The 23,983-nt window shown below is 35.2% G+C and overlaps 1 protein-coding gene across 6 annotated transcripts in view; it reads right to left on the bottom strand.

The window, feature by feature from the left end:
* LOC106079137 (relaxin receptor 1-like) overlaps positions 1-23,983 on the bottom strand; it is a 327,070-nt gene that overhangs the window by 13,853 nt on the left and 289,234 nt on the right. For all 6 annotated transcript variants that reach the window (XM_056032402.1, XM_056032401.1, XM_056032400.1 and 3 more), the window contains 10 exons: positions 17,619-17,736; positions 13,696-13,767; positions 13,066-13,137; positions 12,123-12,194; positions 9,840-9,911; positions 7,656-7,727; positions 4,282-4,353; positions 3,521-3,592; positions 2,770-2,841; positions 1,241-2,079 (listed from right to left, as the gene is read on the bottom strand). In XM_056032402.1, coding sequence (XP_055888377.1) covers positions 1,241-2,079; positions 2,770-2,841; positions 3,521-3,592; positions 4,282-4,353; positions 7,656-7,727; positions 9,840-9,911; positions 12,123-12,194; positions 13,066-13,137; positions 13,696-13,767; positions 17,619-17,736 — 1,533 coding nt within the window. The remainder of the gene's footprint in view (positions 1-1,240; positions 2,080-2,769; positions 2,842-3,520; positions 3,593-4,281; positions 4,354-7,655; positions 7,728-9,839; positions 9,912-12,122; positions 12,195-13,065; positions 13,138-13,695; positions 13,768-17,618; positions 17,737-23,983) is intronic.

Here is a 23,983-nt window from a genome sequence, read left to right as displayed (position 1 = left end):
GGAACAACCAAGTTTGTGTACCATTACGTTCCAGTCTGAATGGACAGACTTGCCAACTCCGCGATGACTAAGCATTCTGGATTAGTTGTACAGCTTGTACACAGATCCCAACTTCCATTTTTTTTTAAAACTATAATGCTGTTCGTATCGGATTCACTTCTTAATGTGATACTATGACTGCTTAGGGGAGCAGATATATGTATTATGTAAACAGTCGTAGTATCACATTAAGAAGTGAATCCGATATGAACAGCATAGTAGTTACAATTAGAACTAGTAGGCCTACACCATTACTCGGTACCAAAAGGCCTATACTATTCCTGACCATAACATTTACCTAGGTCTAGTAATTTTAAGATTAAACGTGTAAAGTCATACGGATTATATTCTAGATTTAGATTCTATATTAAGATTCTAGATCTAGTTCTAGATATACATTTAGATCTAGTTAAAAATCTAGACTTAGATCTAGTTAATCTAGTTATAAATTTAAGATCTAGTTTTAGAACTAGAACTAGGTCTAGATCTAGGTCTAGTTTGTATGACAAATGACAATGGAGATATTAATATTTATTAGTAAGGAGAAAGTCTTGTCCAAGTCATTTCTAGCTAGCTCACTACTTAAAGTAGGTCAAGAATATTTTGTTCATTTTCCCAATGTATCAAATTTTGTAAGAAGAATAAATCTTTTTTTTTTAGTTTCTTTTTATTACATGTAACATGTTATTAATTTTGAATGTATGGATAAGATTAAAAATTATTATTAAAAAAAATATAAGTGTACGCAAAATGAATATATAGAGATGCTGTGGTAAAGCAATTGGAACCGGAAGTCCTGTGTTCGAATCCTGGTAAAGACTCTAGGTTTACCCACTTATGATCTGTATATAAGATCTAAGTAAAAACTATATTTTTTCACTATGTATAAAATGTATGATATCTCCAAGAGCTAAGATCTTATCTTTTATCACTCTCTATCTATGTATAAAATGTATGTTATCTCCAAGAGCTAAGATCTTATCTTTTATCACTCTCTATCTATGTATAAAATGTATGTTATCTCCAAGAGCTAAGATCTTATCTTTTATCACTTTCTATCTATGTATAAAATGTATGTTATCTCCAAGAGCTAAGATCTTATCTTTTATCACTATCTATCTATGTATAAAATGTATGTTATCTCCAAGAGCTAAGATCTTATCTTTTATCACTATCTATCTATGAATAAAATGTATGTTACCTCCAAGAGCTAAGATCTTGATGATGATGATGGGGACCCAACATAGAAAGTCTGTAATGACAATGAAAAAGAAACGCTTCACCAAGAATCTCTCCTTCGATTCACGTGAGGTCCTCAGGGGCAGAGCGCTTAGGTGTATGGCGTAGAACATGGCAACATAGGCGTAGGCTATAAAGCCAAAAGATCCAAAGTTAATCCCAAGAAACAGAAAAGAAGAGAACTCCCAGCCTTGAACCCTGGGGTCGTGGAGGTGCAGAGGGACGCACACAGCATTGTCTCTGTAGAAGGTCTCCCCAAAATAATCCAGTCCCATCAAGGGTAAGGTGGCCAAAAAGATGCAGATGGCCCAGGTAAAGGCCATTATGCAGTAGGAAAGCTTGAGACCACGCTTCCTGAAGGACAGCGGGTACATGATGCTGATGTAGCGGTCCATGGTGATGACAGAAAGAGTCAAGACGGACATCTCCGTGCTGAGCGTGGACAACATCCCGGAGAAGTCGCACTCCCAGCTGTTTCTCCAGATCTCATCGTAATAAATGTACTCGCCCCTGTACTTGATGTCGTGGACGGCTATGATCAGGAGGTACAACCCCATCAACAGGTCGGCCATGCTGAGATTTTTGATGAAGAAAGAATGGATGCGGTTGTCCTCCTTGGTAAAGAACCTCCCCAGAAGCACCAGTAAGTTGCCCCCACAGGCAAATAGTCCAACGATCCAGACGCTGACTCTCAGGATGACGCTTTCCAATAAGTTCTCCTTGCTGCTGATACCATCACCATTAGGCAGGCACGTTTGGGCATGACTGGCATGTAGGCACATATAAAACTTGTCAAAATACCTAGGGCACAGGAAAAATATCAAATTATGCACTAGATCACATGAAATATTTTTATATACATTACAATTCTTTAAACTTATGAAAGACAAAAATTGTAATATTTGGTTTTAAAATTTAAAAAAAAATCTTTATATAGGTATGAAATAAAATCTTTAAATCTTGCGAAAAAAAATATTTCTTTGAAATATTAATGACATTCCCTTAATGCTAAATGTGTAATGATTATACTGTTATATATTAGTTTTTTTTCCATCCAAAGCCTCTATTCTATATTGTAAAATTCTATTTAAAGAAATCTATAAATTTTTAAAATTCTATCTCCTCTAAAGAATATTTCCAGTCAGTCTGGAGAATAAAAAACTTTGATTGAAGAAATAACCGAAGGAAAGCTGCACCTTACTTCATTAAATGTTCCACATAGCCATCTTGGTATCAAACAAAACTTTTATTATCTTATGTCCATTCATTAAGTTTCAAACAGTTAGCCAAGAAATGAATTTCATTATAAGAATTCTACAAAGTGAAGTTGTTTCATTATCATATGTAGGCCTAATTCTATGTAAGAAAAGATTTAGTGACTGTTTGTGTTTATCTAAGTTATGGTACTTATTCGGTAGAAGTAAGTTATAACAAATAATACATATATATATAAATGTAGCAGCAATTTATAACACATAACATAATACTTACACATATGTAAGACGATGCATGTTAATAAATGTTCCATTCTCAATAGCATGGAGTCTGTTAAAGCGCAGCTCCCTTGAAACAGAAACATATCACTGACTTCAAGCTTTAGTCTAATACACTATCAAATGACTGGACAAACTAAACATTAGGACAAAGTATGTTTATCTGAATTTTGCTTTGTTTTGCAAGGTGTCGATGCCCCTTCAAATTTGAAGACTATTAAATCCTAGTCCAAACTTTTCGCAGGACAGAGTGAGATGGCGGAGTGTTTAAGCCCATGACCGTCAAGAAAACAGTCCAGGGCGCATACCACACAACTAGGCAGCCAAATATATTAAGTGTCTCCAGATTATTGCTGATTAAATTAGTAACGTATTTAAGAGATAGAAGATTATTTGTATAAGTTGAATGGACTTTGTCAATGTAGATTAATAGTTGAGGTTACCAAGTTACAAAAGTAAAATTTTAAAAAATCATTGAGTCTCTAAACAAATTATAACATTTTGTTTTTACTGGCCATTGCGAGACAGCTTTGGAACTAGTATCATGCCTAGGAAAAATTAATATGTTTACCCAGAACTATCACGATACTTACACTGATTGATACTTACAATGAATGATACATACAGTGAATGAAACTTATATAAAATGATACAATGAATGATAGTCACAAAGAATGATAGTTACAATGAATGATACTTATGATGATTGATATTTACAACGAATGATATTTACAATGATTGATACTTACAATGATTGAACGTTGACCATGTATTTAAAAGACTGTGGTTCTATGTAGGCAATTTCATTGTTATTTAATGTTCTATAAGAAAGAAAAAAATAAAAAAAGTATTAATTAAACATTAATATTAAACATTAATAAAGTCTTTAAAAAAACCTTAGACACAATATCTGTTGTAATGCCCGAAGACTTTGTCCTCAGGTTGATTAGTCCATATAAGTAATGAACTTATTGTCATGTATGCAACATTAGTTTGAACAAACTTTTTTTTTCTAGAAATGGATTACTGAGATTCTTTGTAGCTTTGAAATTTTTAAAAATTTTCTTCTTGTGTGTGTCTAATATACTCTCTTTATCTGTACATATAGGCTATAAATAGACATACACTTCCCTAAAGTAAGTCACTTTATTATTATGACCAATACAAGAGTTTTCCTTTTTTACTTCCTACCAATGTATAAATCAAAGTAGTGTCTTTATATATTATGTAGTCAGTTTTATTTTTGGTTGTTTTTGTTGACAAGGTTCAAACCTTCCTTCACCAATGAAAACTCCATTGATTATAGAAAGTTATACACATTAACTTAATCTCTAGGCTGGACAGTTAAGTTTCAAAAAGAAAACCACTAGCTCTAGAAGTCCATATTTAAAGACTCTCTCCCCAACTTTATTTCATTAAAATGTTAATTATATATTTAAAACTAATAAAATTTATTTATGCAAATAATCCTCTTAGATTAAAATTAAATTCAGCTTAAAAAGCGAATTACATTGAGATCAGATTGGCCAATGAATCAAATATCCCATTCTGCAAGATCTTTAGCTTGTTGTCTGACAGAAGTCTGGAAGGAAAAAATATTTTCATTATACACCAATCTTACAGAGCATTTTTATAAATCATTCATGTAAAGCGGGGGAGGGGGGGCAACCTTTTTCTACCGAGGGCCGTAATAAAAAATGTAAGGACTGGGGGGCCGCAATTATATATATATATAATTGAGGAATTACAACAAGAGTTAGCAATTTCTTGAACTAATTTTACGAACGAATATTATATGCTCTCTCAGTTTTGATCACAAAATTTCACCACAAATGTATAGTAGTACTTAATATAAAGTATATAGCTGTTTACTCTTGTACATAATGATCCGAATCTTGGAACTAACTAGTTGTTTTTCTTGTGACTGCTGTCAATTACATTCAATCATCATCGATCTGTTCTAACACTTGATCATTTTCAAACAAACACAAAAGGTTTGTTCACAGAAGAACGTGCTAGAACGTTGAACAGCAAAGTTTTTTTTTAAAACTCCTGCGAGAGAACTGGCTGGAACTTCTTTTTCAGATCATAATTTGCTTGGAGGTATTTCCTCTGAAGCTGAATCAGCTTTTGTACTAGATGGTAAGCTGAGGGTATTGAAAACTGGTTCCAAGTTCTTGACGTCTTAAAATGTGCTTTCAACTTGCTGTCAAATTCCACAATCAAGGAATCCAAATAAGTCTTGTACATTTCTACCATTTCACTAGAAATAGTTCCACCTTTCACCAATGAAAATGACAAAACCTGATTTCACTTGCTGGCCTCAAGAAATGGAATAGCTTTGTTTGCAAAGATTTAAGATGCACAAACATTTCAAGTGCAAACATGTTGCAATGCCTCTGATGATAAACATGAGGTCTGTCTTCAACTATTCATTAGAAATATTAGTAACAAAGTCACAGTTAATGTCCTTCAAGAAACCTAACAATTTCTTCATTGATATTCCATATTATTTCTAATGCTAGGTCAGTGGATACAACTGCGTTACCGAACATCGGAATGTTTTGTTTCCAAATCTTCGAGTACTTCTCGGAATTGCAGGTCAGCCCTAGGTAACTGAAGCCCCAGGCAATGTGAATTTGGTAGCACCAAATAAAATAGAAAAATAAAATTGAACTGCGAAAAAACTAAAAGTATGCAATTTAATAAAAACCTAGTGTACTTCAATAATAACAGCCAGGATTAGTTTCGCTATTTCTTCTCTAAATGGACAGACTACATCATTGTCTTTTTTATTACTATAGCATTTATATAGGGCTACTTTCATGCTTATAGCATGCTTAGAGCGCTTTTGGTCCAATCTCATTTGTGGACCAGTGGGGGGGAGTTGGTTTTCCGTGCTGCCTTTAGGCGCTCAGTAAACACAACTCTGCCCGAGTCGGGTGTCGAACCTCGAGCCCCCTTCAAGGTAGCCAAGCCAAGTTCAAGCGCACTTGGCCTCTCGACCACGCTTAGCACCACGAGCCCCCCCCCCCCCCCCCACCGACAATCATGGGCCCTAGGCAGCTGCATAGTTTGACTATGCCTAAGGTCGGCCGTAAGCCAATACTGTGTATATATATAGAGAGATAAATATATAAGGTGTTTGGGCTCATATGCTTGAATTATATTCAATGCAGCTATGTGTAAACTTTCCCGTGACTAGTTTATTGTTCAAAAATTGCTCTTTATTTTATTAGGCCTCTTTTTTCTCAGTCAAAGCACGGGCTCCATCAGTTGCCACCCTTCCCATCTTGTACACGTCAATCCAACTCTTTGAACACAGTTCATCAGGCTTACCAGTCCAAACAGCTAGTGCAACTGAACCAATGTAGGCGTTTTATATATTTCATAAATAAACTTTAAATAACTTGAACAATTTCTTTTGTGAACATAAAACTCACTATAACTGTTATTACACTATTTCAGATATATTTGAAATAGACTGATATTCAAAGGAAATCTAGTGCACCACAAAACAAACGTCTTTACTCTTTCATGTCTCAAGATTATTTGACGTTTCACATTTGCATTACGCTAATTTCATCATCCTCAATGCATAACCACCAATCAATCGTTTAACCTCTTCTTACCGCCGCCTAGGAAACATACACACTCTATAACACCTCTTTTGACAGGAAGTTGCGCCCTATCCCCAATCAGAGGTACTCGCCCCCCCCCCCCTTCCTGGAGAGACCAAAACTTTTAGAAACGCTAAATATACTGATGATCAATAATACAAAACAGAATAATAGTAATAATAATCCAATACGGAATGCTTGCACAATTTTATAAAATAAATCACAAAAAAGAAATTTAAATACCGTTATATATAATTGAATATTAAGTAGTTCTAATATTAAATATTTATAAAACAGATTCCGTTTTTTAACTGTTTTTACTACGAAAAGAAGATAATTATAAATGTATTTAAAACTAGAACACAAATGAACTTAATGTAGATCTACATCTACACTCTATAATTTGTCAAAAATATTTTAGCCTAAAGTATCATTCATTTCAAATAAAGGTCACGTTTTAAAATTGACTTTCTAATTACTAGTTCTACTTACAGGGCGGGTTATTCGACTCGGAACAAATATTAAGATAAGATAAGATAATTTTATTGATCCCAATCAAATGGAAATTCAGTTTGACAACAATTGACAACCTCAGCGTAAATGCTGTACAATAACATTAAAGATGCAAATACGAACAACATTCACACACGAAACACATACACACTCACAACCAGCGCTTTATGAATTTGACTTCTATGAACTTCTCGATGATGACAGATGATCTTGTAACACTCTGACCGACAGTGGGATGAGGGAGTTTTTTTTACAAACAACCCTCGAAAATTCAAGGCCAGGAAGAATCAGGGCTTGTGGGAAATAAAAAACTTGGGATCCCTCGCGCACCGCTTTTTTTTTTGTTTTTAAAGTTCCAACATCATGTCTTATTGTACAAATATCGTCTTCCCCACCCCACCACCATCAAGTTTTCAAAGGATAATGGAATCATCAGAATTTAATTAAGATATTTAAGTAATTTTTTAAAATTATTTAACCAAAAATTTAAAAAAGAAAGCTTGGTATAATAATTTGGCCGACCCTTACATTCGGCCGCCTGCGTGCAATGCGCACACGGGACGTAATTTGCCTACCCCTGATGTAAAGCATTCATAAAGTGCATTTTTCTAGAGTAAGTTTATAGAGCATTCTCATCGAGCATTCATATAGAGCATTTGTACAGAGCATTCTTAAAACAACTGAATACATTTGAAAACATTTTATGTGTTTCTGCAAGGATTGTGTGTAAGAAAAAAATCTCTTCACTTACAGAGTCTCCAACTTTCCCAGATCTTTGAAGAGCTCAATGTTAAGATCCGATATAAGATTCTCACTCAGATCTCTAAAGATAAGATAAGATAAGATACGAATCATGCAGTTCATTTGGCAAAGCTTTAAGAAATGAAGTTGTAAACATTCCCAAAGTGTGCTTCTGTGTTTTAGTGCGTGTCTGTTTCAAAACAAGAGTTTAATAGCAAGTATAACATGACCTTTATTGGAATACAATATAAAATCAATTCTTTTATCTTGACTTATAAAGAGCGACTTTAAAACATCTATAACTTCAGACCTCCTTGAAACATCAGCCAGCTCTTTCAGATCTATCTATCTATCTATCTATCTATCTATCTATCTATCTATCTATCTATCTATCTATCTATCTATCTATCTATCTATCTATCTATCTATCTATCTATCTATCTATATATATATATATATATATATATATATATATATATATATATATATATATATATATATATATATATATATATATACATATGTGTGTGAAAGTCTTCACATTTGAGATCATTCTTTTAACACATTTGAGACCACAAAAAGATCCACTGCCGAGGAGAGACGCAGACGGCAAACAATGGTTATGCATGCCCTGGATGTGGGAAACTATGTAAGTCACAGCTGGGATTGCGTAGCCACGGGAACTACTGCCTTCTTCACTAATCTTCTGAGTCGAAAATAAACTTGATTAAAGAACATCTTCACCAGCCTCTTTTAGCCTTCTCTTCCCTAGTTGATGGCATCTACATTGTAGAAGTCAACAGGAACTTAGCTTAGTCCAGAGTAGATGTTCCTTATTCTAAATATAGATCACGTCATTAATTAACGTACTAGTCTGCTGGAAGGAATCAGACATATACCAGATGACGTGAGAAATGTTTTAAATGATGTCAATAAGTTGTTGTCTCTCTGGACAACGAGATATAAGACTTTATGAGAAAACACATTCATCTTTGTTTACTGGCTGAATTATAAAATATTATTCATTCGATAACAAAAATAATAAACAATAAAACAATTGGTAGCAATAAAAGTAATTGCATTGATGTCCACAAAGTTGAAGGCGTCAAGAAATACTAAGAAAAGAACACTAACTCTTGATACCACTACTTGTATATGTTTGGCCAGTTCTCTTTCTTTGAGACAAACATGATATAAACTATTAAGAAAAGTTCGTTTCTAATTGGATACATTAGTGTGTATGTGTTAAAAATGTCATCTAAAAATAAATCCCTCCAAAAAATGATTAGATTTTGTTATCAGTTCCACAAAACTCCTATTAAAATATGAAATGAATCTTTATTTGTATTTCGCTGCATCTCTAGTTTTATTATTTGGTCAGGCTTTGTACTCTTTGGAATCAAACTGCAAGTTTTAACATTGTTTTAGCATTCTTTATATTTTTAGACATTCAAAAGATTGTTTTCAATACATCCAGTAATGTAAGTAAAAAATGCCAAGGAATGGAAAAAGGAATAACTCGCTGCTCCTTATTTAAAAGTTCACCCCACTTGACAGTGTAACATTTGAAATGCTGCTTCAGTGATTAGTTTTAGTAGTAAGACTTTGGAGCAACACGAAATGTTCTGGAGCTATTTAGTTTCTTACGTATTTTTTCTTTATCCATAAAGAGTCTGAGGCTGCTAGTGGAAATAATTTATGACAATGAAGAATCTTAACATTTAGTTGTCTTTTACATAATGTGAACTTAATTACAGTTGAGATATTAACAGACAAAGAATAAATCATAGCCTTGAAAAATTACATAAAAAATATCTTAATCAGCAAAAAATTTTAAGTGTTTATAAGTAGAAAAAAAAATGACAAGAATTAAACCCACTAATGAAAATAATTAAACCCACTAATGAAAATAATTAAACCCACTAATGAAAATAATTAAACCCACTAATGAAAATAATTAAACCTACTAATGAAAATAATTAAACCCACTAATGAAAATAATTAAACCTACTAATGAAAATAATTAAACCCACGAATGAAAATAATTAAACCCACTAATGAAAATAATTAAACCTACTAATGAAAAGAAATAAACCTACTAATGAAAATAATTAAACCAACTAATGAAAATAATTAAACCTACTAATGAAAATAATTAAACCCACTAATGAAAAGAATTAAACCCAAAACTTACAACAATGTCAACTCCTTCAGTCCATGAAAACTTCGAGCTTCAACTATGGAGATTCTGTTTGAGCCCAAGTACCTGTAAAGAATATAATAAAAAATAACTCGACCTATTGACTACATCATTGGTGGACTTTCTTATTGGTCTGATAAGAACCAATACTTCAACAAGAATCCAAGCCTTTGAGAGTGAATGTTCTACAAGATTGTTAGATGTGACACAGGAGATGAAGCAAATTTTCGCTGCTTAGTCAGAAACTTTGGTAATCAGACAGATAGATGAGACAAAAGCTAATTGTTGATGGGGCTGCGCTTTGGGCTGTAACTACAGACACCTTTCCAACTTCCTCTACTAAGATTATTATTAATTTCTTACACAAATCTTTAATAAATCTCGAAACCTTTTGTTTCATGACTTTTATACAATGTAGAGGTGAACAGAAGCAGAAATAAGATGTTGAAACAATATACATTGACTCACTTTAAAACTATTGCTCTCAACATACAATAAACACACATGGTTCTGTACACTAAACACACATGGTTCTGCACAATAAACAAACATGGTTCTGTACAATAAACACACATGGTTCTGCACAATAAACACACATGTTTCTGTACAATAAACACACATGGTTCTGCACAATAAACAAACATGGTTCTGTACAATAAACACACATGGTTCTGTACAATAAACAAACATGGTTCTGCACAATAAACACACATGGTTCTGCACAATAAACACACATGTTTCTGTACAATAAACACACATGGTTCTGTACAATAAACACACATGGTTCTGTACAATAAACACACGTGGTTCTGTACAATAAACACACATGGTTCTGTACTATAAACACACGTGGTTCTGCACAATAAACACACGTGGTTCTGTACAATAAACACACGTGGTTCTGTACAATAAACACACGTGGTTCTGTACCATAAACACACGTGGTTCTGTACTATAAACACACATGGTTCTGCACAATAAACACACGTGGTTCTGTACAATAAACACACATGGTTCTGTACAATAAACACACATGGTTCTGTACAATAAACACACATGGTTCTGTACAATAAACACACATGGTTCTGTACAATAAACACACGTGGTTCTGTACAATAAACACACGTGGTTCTGTACAATAAACACACATGGTTCTGTACAATAAACACACGTGGTTCTGTACAATAAACACACGTGGTTCTGTACAATAAACACACGTGGTTGCTGCCGCTTGTTATCCGTTTCGTTACACCCATTTTTCACTACACATATCCCGACAAGCGTCATAACAGTTACATGCGAGAATATCTACACATAGACACATAACAGTTAGATACGAGAATATCTACACATAGACACATAACAGTTAGATACGAGAATATCCACACATAGACACAAAACAGTTAGATACGAGAATATCTACACATAGACACATAACAGTTACATTGGATTGTTTGAACAGCCAGAGAAACATTCCTTCTAGATGGTCAATCAAAATATTATAAAGAGGTCAAGATGAAAAGATCGTCTAAAAAAACAAACTAATTGAACAAAAGTCTGGAGCAGTCTATGAATTAGTTTGAACAGATTCACACTGCCCCTCTACCTGCCCCTCCACCTGCCCCTCCACCTGCCCCTCCACCTGCCCCTCCACCTGCCCCTCCACCTGCCCCTCCACCTGCCCCTCTACCTGCCCCTCCACCTGCCCCTCCACCTGCCCCTCCACCTGCCCCTCCACCTGCCCCTCCACCTGCCCCTCCACCTGCCCCTCCACCTGCCCCTCTACCTGCCCCTCCACCTGCCCCTCCACCTGCCCCTCTACCTGCCCCTCCACCTGCCCCTCTACCTGCCCCTCCACCTGCCCCTCTACCTGCCCCTCCACCTGCCCCTCTACCTGCCCCTCTACCTGCCCCTCCACCTGCCCCTCTACCTGCCCCTCCACCTGCCCTTCCACCTGCCCCTCTACCTGCCCCTCTACCTGCCCCTCCACCTGCCCCTCTACCTGCCCCTCTACCTGCCCCTCCACCTGCCTCTCTACCTGACCCTCCACCTGCCCCTCTACCTGCCCCTCTACCTGCCCCTCTACCTGCCCCTCCACCTGCCCCTCTACCTGCCCCTCTACCTGGCACTCTGCCTGCCCCTCTACCTGCCCCTCTACCTGGCACTCGTGGAAATTTACAAGAAGATGAGTGTAAATGATATTTATGTATTCATAGTCCATGAATCTACAATGGAATAATGGACTTCATGTGTAATTAGCAGATCTATCTAACTTACAGGCTGTCCAGTTTCTGTGCATTCTTGAAAGTGTCGTTCTCTATTGATGTGATCAGGTTTTGTTTGATCCGTCTGGAAAACACAAAGGAATCAGATATCGTAAACTTATACTGTTGACACTGTATAGAGGGTATAGAATGTGAGCACCTTATAGTGTGTAGGGCGTAGTCAGAAAGACGGACTACGGGTTGTTATGTGTATTATGACCTTAATAATTTTTTTTGGTAATCTAGAAAGCTATAATTTATATATTAATAGAAAAATGTCTGTTGGAAATATTATATTCCTCATCACTTAATTATTCCTATGTTACAGTTCTCTCCGCTTTCCAACAGAACCTTCCCTATACTCAAAAACAAATTTCTGAAACACATTTGTATCACTGTACCCCAGCATGTTATTTTAGTAGCTACCCCCCACCCCCATATACAACGGACCCTACAATATAAGAAAAGCTGATTTACATTTAAACCCAACTAATGGGAGAGTGGTAACTCTTGTTTAAGTATCAGGTTTCAAATTGATCTCGTAAATTTTTTTAGTTACTTCCCTTTCATCTCTTGACCACTGTTACGACTCTATAAATAGAATTGTTTTTATTACATTTACACAAATATTTTTAAAAATCTTTAGTTGAGATATATTTTTAATGCTTGACTATTTTGTATAGTGCATTTCGCGTTACATAGGAGTCCAGAAGCCTTTGTCTTACATGGCTTGACCTCGCTAAATGAAAGTAGCCTAACATTTTAAAATGTTTTTAATGTGGGAAACAGTTTCACGGCATAAAGAGCCGAATCTTTCTGACCATGGGTCAATGTTCCGTTGGGTTGTCTAATTACTGACATAGATATCTACTATTTTTCTAGAATCTCTTCAATGTATAAGATACGAAGTTAAATAAGTGTAGAAGCACAGCACAGTTAAAAACAAAATGTCTTACAGGTCAGTCAAGGAGTGGACGTAGACCAGATCACCTTTCCTGAGCTGAGAGATTCCATTACTCAGGAGAATGCTGAAAAGGAGAGAGAAACATGTTTTGCTAATAATGTCATAGAAGTTTACAATTCAAGTATTTCGTTGACTATTATTGCTGTATATTCAGGGACTAGTTAAAGGGAGGGCTGTCGAGGCTATTGCCCCGGGGACTCCAAAAGAAAGATGCCTCTGTATTGAAGATATTCGCATTTTTACCTACAATACTTTAAATCTTACTGTTAGCAACACTGTCGTGGTTAAGAAGTCTATCGTGCTTGTATTATTGGAAAGTAGCCCAGACTTAACAACAGTGTGTCAACATACCTTACCCTCAAAAATTTCTGAAATAATTTTTGTTTACTAAAATATGCATATTATTAAAAAAAAAAAAAGAAATTTAAAATGAGATTGAATTTACAAGCAATTTGTTTCTTTCTTCTAAAATATGGCCTACTTTTAGAGATCAGTAGTATTGTAAAGACGTGACACTTTTATTAACATTTTCAAAAAAATCCTGTCCCGGGCCTTCATAAACTTAAATCAGGCCCTATTTAAATTAATGATTTTTAAAAGGCAATGACAGTCTTCAACTCACAGTTTCTGTAACCTAGGCATCAGATGCAGCGGTACTGCTGACATTTCCGTTATCCTGTTTCCTGTTAGATCACTGGGAAAAGAAAATAACAAAATGAAATAAGAGAAATGAAGAGAGATTCAAGAGAACAAAATGATTATTACGTTTTTTGTAATTAGCAAGTTATATGTGCATCAATATTCGTGTGCCAGTGTATGTGTCTCTGTCAGAGAAAGAGAGTGAGAGAGAGAAAAAGAGATAATGGGTGAGAATGAGTTACAGAGTGTCAGAGAAAAATATATAGCAAGAGAGAGTAAGCTATATCGTTTTGGTGTATTTATTGTGCATATATATATTGTCTCGTGAAAGGGAAACAATGGCGGCTATTGTATAAAGTGTGGTTCCCGGTCATTTCATCCCCGGTCACTTCATCCCCGGTCACTTCATCCCCTGGTCACTTCATCCCCTGGTCACTTCATCCCCCGAATGATAACACGACGAACAAGACGAAACAATTATTCTTTTACAGATTTATATTTGTGCAACAACCAGATTCATGGGTTTATTTAAAATATTTTGTTTATTTTCTCAATAAGCAGCCTAGTGTACAATTCATTGCGTAATTCAATAAAAGAACCTATTTTGTTTCAAATCTTTAAAACAGTGTTTAAGAATGCTTGAAACCATGGCAACAGTTTTATATTTCTTGTGAAGACTAAAAACAGATAACAAAATAAAATGTGTTTTGTCTTATGAAGAATATTTATTTTTTAAAATATAACTTAAACTTTTAAACCTTCACACTAAATAATTTCGGGATTCTTGGGATGCCCATGAGTCCACCCCACTGTAATTTGCCCCTGACATGTGTGGGGAAGTAAAGACAATTGGTCGTTGTGCTGGCTACATGGCACCATCGAAGAGGCCTCTTTAACCGTCGGCTAATAGATGCCCCAGTAGATCGCAAGGTCTAAAAGGGATACATTTTTTAAGCTAATAATAATTTGGTAAGTATAAATAATGATCATACTTCGTATTCTTATTCTTCTAGTCTGTCTGGTGTGTTCCTGTGTTCCTGTGTTGGCCTATCACTGAGATTTCGCGTGGTCCCAGGTTTATTCTCTTATTTAGCTCTATAGCACAAAGAAAGTTTCAGAGTTGCCTTTAAGCACTCAACAAATTAAACTTAGCTCGAGTTAAACCTTAAATGTAACAAGGTTACAAAGACAGTTTGTGTGGAAACACAAGCTCAAAATCGGCCCCCGAAGTGGTCCAACCAGGCAAGAAAAAAGGCAGGTTTCAATATTGTCAGAAGAATATCATAATAAAATTCTAACAAAGGCAAATGACAGAAGAATGGAGAAGAAGGTTGACAGATCCTGTGTGGTGCTCCAAAGGTCCAGAAGACCAAGGGATAGGTAAAAGTGAATGTGAAGTTAGATGTGAACCTGGCCTAACGGCTGTCTTATAATGAGTATCTAATTGTTTTGTAAAGGGTCAGTCTCTTATTCAAAGCCTCAGGAAAAAAACATTTCCGTAAAAAAAACAAAAACATTTAATTCCTCTAGTTTTGTGTTCATGTTAAGGGTACACTATGCAGTTCACGCGATAATATGAAAAACTACTAATTAATTGGTTTGTTAGGTTATTTCCAACTTATTTGCATATTAAATAGATTTTTTCTCTTTGTAAATGTAGTATTTAATAGGCCCCTATGTCATAACTTACAGAACGTAGCAATACAATTGTAAAAAAAATATTTTTTGACCAAAAATCAAAAAACATTTTCATATATGTGTTACAAAATTAATAGACCTGTATCTCCCTTTTTTAAAAGCCTTTAATGTTTGTTACTAGTAATAGTAAATAGATGTAAAAATGGTGTATCCCTTTCAGAAAAGAAAAAAGGATCTGTTGCATCAGAACTTTGAATGATCTAAAATATCATGATGTCCGATTTTCATTTTCTCTTCTAGTTTCTGAGATCTAACTGGGACGGACGGACGGACGGACAGTCGGACAGACAGGCCACACAAAACTAATAGCGTCTTTTCCACTTTCGAGGGCCGCTAAAAACAGAAAAAAAAAGACTAGAGGTCCGTTTCAGAATATAAAAGATGATATGAGAATATTGTTTGATGATTGAATGAGCTAGGAGGATAATTTTAATTTTATTAATAAAATAATTGTAAAACATCTAAAACTTGATAAGTTAATTAACTAAAAATAAAGCATCGCCACATGAAATCAAATAATAAGATTTGTATTAAATTAGAACTAATCAAATTGTTCCTATGTTTATTTTTATAGAATCGCTATTGTAAAAAGGCTAACATTTATAAGAACCCTTTTGTTGAAGCCGTGGCGGTCAGATGCAGAATGCACCTAAGTTAAACAAGACCTCGTGCTAAATGGCATTGCTGTTTTTGTGTGTGGGTGTGTGTGTGTGTGTTTTGTGGTTGTCGTTTTTTTTTTTTTTGTTTTTTTTTCGTTTATATTTTTTATTATTTTTTTTTTTGTTGCCGAATTATTTCAGACATTTTTATATGTCAAGAAATGAAAACATATCTTTTTTTTTGTATGCTAAGATTAGTTTATTGAATGCTAACTATATCATGGATGGCCGAATAGTCCTGTGGTATGCACTGTCACAAACCGCTGTGAGCCCACAACCGTTTGTGTGTGTGTGTAGCAGAACAACCGCAGTCCACTACCATGGCCTTAGTTATTGTGGAAAGTTTTAAGTTTGTTTACTGTTATTTATATTTTAGATCTTATGTCATTATTTATGTTTTAATATATTTTAATTAGATTTGTTTTATTATTGGAAGGGGAAATAAGTATTTTTTTTTGTGCTTTAATGTTTATTTTGTTGTCACGGGACCAGAGTACCTAGGCTACAACGAGGGCGGGGTGATCTGGGAAATTTGGAGAAAGGGGCAGTTGGCGCGGCCTACGTCATCACTGGTCAGATACCGATGATGCATGTAGACGTAACCACGGAGGTTATGCGTCACTGATGATGCAAGGGGACGTAACCACTTTGTTGCGGTGTAGTCCACGTGGGAGGTTTTTTGCTCTGGAAACGAACGGACAGTTGGCGTGGGTTTTGTAGAGCGGACGGTCGTATTTCCCGCTTCTGCTTGTCTTCTTAATATTGTACGAGAAACTTATAGTGAAATCTAACGTTCATAGTCATTAGAGATCTTAGTTTAGTAGTTGATGTACCTGTATGTAAACGTTTTATTTGGAAGATTCTATATTGTGTGTAAATAAAGTTACAGTTAAAAGTTATAGTTTCTAACTATATTCCGGTGTTTAGTTTTATATCTTAATTATATAGACAAACACCAAAATCGCGACAGGGCTAAAGCCACCAAAGTTCCAGCGTCAACAGTCGGGCCTCCAGAATCACCCTAGACTACGACCAGTTCAAGCAGGCGCCAGCACACTGCTAGCGTCTTGTGACATGCACTCCGGACTGCTTTCTAAATGATCTTGGGTTCAAATTCTGCCCGCTTCCATGCCCTGCTGTCCTGCAGGAGTTTTGGACTAGGGACTATAATAATCTAAAAACGTGCAACATATTTCTATTCTATATTTACTCCTTGCTTGAACCAGAACTGGTCAGTGCTGAAAGCGGCAAAACTCAAAGGAACCAAATGTTCATACATAGTCATTCTATAAACTCTATTTGTCGTCTGCTTATTTGTTTTGTTTTGTTTTGTTTTGAATGTTCCTGCAGAAATGAATATTTTTAGTTCTTGTGGAGACAGCTTGCAACCCAATGCGCCAAAGGGCGCGGGAGGATCTAAGTCTATATCTTAGTCCGAACCTTGTGCAGGAAAGCAGGGAATCGAAGCGGCCCGGGTTCAAACCCGAGATCATCACCGTTTGTCTTGTCTATGATTTGTCTTGTCTATGTTTGTCTGTTTATAACTTACATGGCAGTGACATTGGAATAAGACGCCAAAGAAAACATGGTCATGTTTTTGAAGCGACAGCATAGCTCTGTCTTCTGTGAGCACTGGCACACATCCCTTGGGTAGTTCTGTTCCAGTTCTGTGTGAACAAAGTAAATACATAACAATGAGATTATTAGCATTAAGCATTGTTGACTAAGTTAGTAGTGGAATATTTATTGTCCTATCTAAACCGTAGCCGTCTTAAAATGTTACATTTGTCGAAATTATGTCCAGAGTTCACATCTAATGCATAACGCAGGACAAAATCTTCATCATCTTCATCATTCGTTCCCTGTGTTGATCAGAGAACTTAGGGCATACTAACGCGTCACTCTGACAGCCTCTTGCTAGTCTATTAATAGCTTGCCGGGCTCCTTGAAGTCCACTCAGTATCATCATGTCAAGTGCGTCACTTTGTTCTTTTGGATTTCCTCTGCGTCTTGTTCCCAGCTACAACACCGTTTTGTCGCGCATATAACCCGCGGGTTCTACAAGTTTGTACAAACAAATGGCAGCTGTTCGTGGTATACAAAAGTCATGTCAAAACGTATAGACTACAATGCATGCAATATATCCGCAACCAATCTCCAGTCTCACAAATGCCACTCACCACTCGCTCTAGTTAGTGAAGCCATTGAAACTCGTCTCATATTCAGTGTCCTCTTCCAGTAAGAGAAGCATGTTGGCAGCAGCTGTTGGGTTATAAATCGACTCTTCACATGCGGGGTATATAAGGGTGTGGGTTGTGTGATTTTGTTTATATATATATATATATATATATTTGTGCTGCGAATACGCGTGTGCGGTTTATATGTCTGTATATACGTAATCCTTTCTTTCTGGTAAGTAGGATTTCACTGAAAGTCTTGCTTGCTACTGAGAACAACACGACATCCCTCACATTGTCACAGATACCCCAAAGATCCCCCCAAGATCTCCCATCCTTTGGTAGTTTTATCAGCACAGCAGGCCATGTTTTTTTCACTCATCGAGAAATGTTTCCTTTAACCCAATTTTGTTGAAGTTTTGTGGAGTTGGTTGACTATTTCACCCCCTCCCCCGCTCTTTAGGACATCGGGTGGTTGTCGATATCTGCTACCCACCTGCGCGATGACAGAAACAGATTTGTTTATTTATAGAGTGCAGCTAATTGTATTCCACTATTTACATCTCTTTGTTTCTTGTAACTTCAACCAGATAACAGTTTTATTCAATCTCAAGGGAAACTGAATGAGTCGAATGAATATTCTGCATTTTAATTCAGCTATTTAAAAGAGCATTGGTCTAGCTACTTTGTAGCCTGAAAGGTCAAAGGTCTCTAGAACTAGATCTTGTGCTGAGTGTACTGGAGCTCGATTTTATAATGAGGATAATAATAGACTTTGACAGAAGAAAAAGTTGGTCGTTTTTTTAGCGGCAGTTTTGTGTGAAATTTCTGTCCATTCGTCCGTCCGTCTGTTCCTCCCGTTTAGATCTCGTAAACTAGAAAAGATAATGAAAATTCGACATCCTAATATTTTAGTCCATTCAAAGCTCTGATGCAACGGTTACTTTTTTCTTTTCTAAAAGCGAAAAATCTAGTTTTTTAAATCACTTATGCAAGCAGTTTTTTCATAAAAATACACCACTTTTATAACTATTCACTATTAATAGTAACAAACAAGAGAGGCTCTTTAGTAGGGGAGATACACTTGTAACATACTTTTAACGCATTTATGCAAATGTTTTTAGATTTTTCGTTAATTTTTTTTTTTACATTTGTAATGCTACGTTATGTAAGTTCTGTTTTACTAACTACTACATTTACCTAAAAATAATGTGTACTTTTTTTAAGAGAGAAAATCTATTTGGTATGTGTATAAGTAGGACATAATTTAAAACAATAATTAATAAGTAGGTTTTCATACTATCTCTTGAACTATAGGTTTTCATACTTTCTCTTGAACTGTAGGTTTTCATACTTTCTCTTGAACTGTAGGTTTTCATACTATCTCTTGAACTGTAGGTTTTCATACCATCTCTTGAACTGTAGGTTTTCATACTATCTCTTGAACTATAGGTTTTCACATTTTTACTTGAACTGATGTTTTGTGTCCAGCCCATAGCACACTTAGCTAAAGGAATTTGTAATTTTTTTTTAAACAGAAATGTTCTTTTTTTTTCTTTTTTGTAGGATTTGAATAAGAGACAGAACATTTACAAAACATTCAGACTAATTAGATATTAATTATAAGACATCAGTCAGGCCAGGTTCACATCTAACTTTACATTCACTTTCACCTATCCTTTGGTCTGCTGGACCGCTAGTGATCTGTCAACCTTCTATCTCCATTCTTCTCTGTCATTTGTCTTTGATAGAATTTCATTCTGATGTTCTTTCTGAAAATATTGAAACCTGCCTTTTTACCTGCCTGGGCGGACCACTTCGGGGGCCGATTTTGAGCTTGTTTCCACACAAACTGTTTTTGTAACCTTGTTTTTTTTTGTGTTTTTTTTTTTTTTTGGTAAAAATGTATACAAATATGCGCAATTTGTCTTAAGATATAAATCGCATACATCAATTCCAAATTGCTGGTGTCAATAATCTGTAGAGTTATAAGATTTTCATCTTTCAGTTTTCTATATCCAAAATATTAGGATGTCACTTTCTGTCAAAGCTGTCACTTTAAAAACAAATTGACAGAAATATGATCCACAAAGTTTGAGTATGGTAATTTTGTACGACAACCAGCGCACTAGTTCGAGAATGTTCCTAAACTGAATCCCCATTTCATTTTAAACCCTCACGTTTTGAACCTTCAAGTTTCCTAGGTCAGGGTCTAGAGAGATGACAGAATCTAAACTAGAAAAAGCTTTTCAAAATATTTTTTTTACTACATCCTGTATGATTATAATTAAAAAATGATTTTATAAAAATTTAACGATATTTGATTAGCGTGTAGAAATATTTGAAAAAAGGATAATAAAATTGATATTTTTTTATATTTATGCTTTTATTAATTGATATGAAAAAAAGGGGGGAATGGTGGAGTTCTGGAAACACATGAACATGGAAATTTGTGGAGTGAAATAGTAAAAAACAAAACGTATAACTGAAGGTCAAGTTTAAATTTGGTTAGATTCTGTGTTTTATTAAAATACAACATTTTATTTTTAGCTTCATACGTTTATATTTGGGTCTAAACACATAAACATTTATGCATACATATTGACATACATACATACATACATACATACATACATACATACATACATACATACATACATACATTCAAACATACATACATAAATACATACATACATACATACATAGACAGACAAACAGAAAGAAAGACAGAAAGACAGACAGATAGATAGATAGATAGATAGATAGATGATAGATAGATAGATAGATAGATAGATAGACAGACAGACAGACAGACAGACAGATAGATAGATAGATAGATAGATAGTAGATAGATAGATAGATAGATAGATAGATAGATAGATAGATAGATAGATAGATAGATAGATGAACAGAACAGGTAATATGACGAGGTACCTGTCGCTAATAATAACGGAAGTGTTTTTGTGACACTTTTACAGTTAAACCCAGGAGGGAAAATCTTAAGTTAGTTGCAAATTATCAAAAGTTCAGAAGTGCTAAAATTTTAATTTCTTTTGTTTTGTTTAAGTTCTAGATTTAAACTTAGATTGAAAGTTATATAAGGAGTGAAACAGAAAGATAGGGAGTCCATTGTTCATTGTACTTTGATATTTTCACTCTGGGTTCAATTTAAATACTTCCAGGCATTATATCTGAAGTATTCTTCCTGCTACTGTTTTCTACAAATGTGTTATTAAATATTCTATACGGTAATGTTCTATAGATAGAGCTGTGTTTTGTGAATTCTATTCAAGAGGTTGTTACTCTAGTATGTTAGTGTCACTCTAAGTCTACAATCAGTAAATCCAGGCTATGTTTAGTGTCACTCTAAGTCTACAATCAGTAAGTCCAGGCTATGTTTAGTGTCACTCTAAGTCTACAATCAGTAAGTCCAGGCTATGTTTAGTGTCACTCTAAGTCTACAATCAGTAAATCCAGGCTATGTTTAGTGTCACTCTAAGTCTACAATCAGTAAATCCAGGCTATGTTTAGTGTCACTCTAAGTCTACAATCAGTAAATCTAGGCTATGTTTAGTGTCACTCTAAGTCTACAATCAGTAAATCCAGGCTATGTTTAGTGTCACTCTAAGTCTACAATCAGTAAGCCAGGCTATGTTTCTCAACTTCAAAGTGACTTTTCTGTGGAAACGGTCGCACGAGGAAAATATTCGGTTCATAGGGAAGCACCTCCATTAGGGCGCCTAAGAACTTTGTTCATTTGCACTGGCGTGGAGGCAAGAGAGATTCCACAAGATCCTGATTCATTAAGTCTCATTTCTATCATGGGCGAAAAAATGTTCACTTTCGCCTTTCCCATTTCTTATCGTGCATTGAGGCACCGGAAACAGATGGGATCACGTCTTGTGGTATCAAGTCATCTAGATGTACATTTTCATAGAAAACCTTATCGCTTTTATTTCTTATTAGAACATTTGCTTTAAGCCAGCGAGTTATAGAGAGTGACTGGCCATGACACGTCCTAGGGTCAGTATATTCAGATTACTTTGAGAATGAACCGACTTGAACTGAAGTATTACGAGAATTTAAGAGGAAACCATTATAGAATTCTTAAATCTAATTTCTGCTGTCATCAGAACTAGTTCCCAAAGTCTTGACAAAATCAAATGAGAACATTGTCTGTTCATTAAACACTGTAGATTCTTTAGAATGGACTTCAAAACAAGTAGAGCAAACATCCAGACATCACGTGACCACACGCCAGGTTTAGACATTTTTTTAAGCGGTCAATGTTTGAATGAAAGCGGATTTTTTTTTCCATTCGTCTTGTCCCTGTGATAACTAGTTGAGTCTCTGGCTTAGAATTTCAAAGGGAGAAAACTTTTCTTGAGATCTTTTTATTGGAAGACATTTTGGAATTTAAAAAAAAAATATTTTTTTCTAAAGCCAAGAATTTTCAAAATTTTCAAAATGTTCATATTTAGAACAGGAAAAAATCGAATTATCCAGATTTAGCGTACTTTAAAAAAGAAAGTGTATTGAATCCCTGAAACTAAGACTGACCTCCTCCAGACGAGAGGGGAATCTGTCTTATTGATCTTTCTACAACAGTGTCTCCAGGGTCTTATCACAGAACCAATGGAACATTTTAATGTTAAAAATTGGACAATGGTATTTGTATTGCCACAAAGCACAGTGTTACAAAGGCAGTTAAAGTTATGGGTGATAACTTATAATACACAAAATTAAGTTGAATATAAATGAAAAGTAATAATAATGAAATTGGTAATATAAATTATAAATTATAATTATAACAATAATAACGAACAACACTACTGCAACTATCAGATCACGCGATTCACAACCAGTAAAAAGGTTAGCACCTAATTACAATCCAAGTCGTCAGCATGGCAACACACAATATGAGAATAATGATGTCAATAATTATATTGTCTTTTGTACAGTCTTTTGCATTGTTTTTTGCATTGTCTTTTGTCTATCCTTCCCTCCTACTCTCTCCCTCCCCCTCCCTCTTTCCCACCCTCCCTCTCTTTCCCTCTCTCTCCATATTAAAACATTTGATGAGGAAAGAATCGTGTCTGTTTCTTCCATGTAATCTTGTAATCCAAAGAAGTCTACGGACTGACAGTATCTCGTCTTAAGAATGTTTCCTAGTGTCACGTACACTATGACCATATATGGTAACAGTTTCGGGCTGTTTGCCGACATAGCTTGACATAGCTGGGAAAAAAACCAAGCATGTAATTAAATGAACTCCATTGGTTCCGAAAGTTAATTGTTGTACATTAGACTGCAATGATTGGTTGGTCTGGGAGGGGTAAGTTGTTGATCACGTGATTACGAGCTGAAGCCCGGATGAAGCGTGTAGCTCCCGGCCAGTCTTGTCTCGGAAGTTGTAGTATTAACATCTAACTTGTATGTAACGTGAAATTGAGATTATATATCTTATTTGTATCAAGACTCAGATATATTATAGTGTAGATTCAATTCAAGTACATTTAACCATTGTAACTATTTGTGAATAGTGTTTTCAAGTTATTAATTAAAGTAATTGCTTTTGGACGAAAAGAAGTTTCTTCATTGAATTTAGAACGTACTTAGATCATATCTGTCAAGTAGTAACTCCTAGACCTAGATGATCCTCTTATCAATTGGCAACATTCTGTATGATCGTATTATCAACATAGATCTGTCTACTTCTATACGATCATCTTATCGA

The sequence above is a fragment of the Biomphalaria glabrata genome, chromosome 6 (genome assembly GCF_947242115.1).
Source record: "Biomphalaria glabrata chromosome 6, xgBioGlab47.1, whole genome shotgun sequence".
NCBI lineage: Eukaryota > Metazoa > Mollusca > Gastropoda > Planorbidae > Biomphalaria > Biomphalaria glabrata.
The sequence above is the reverse complement of the archived record's forward strand: the minus strand, read 5'-3'. Positions and strand labels throughout refer to the sequence as shown.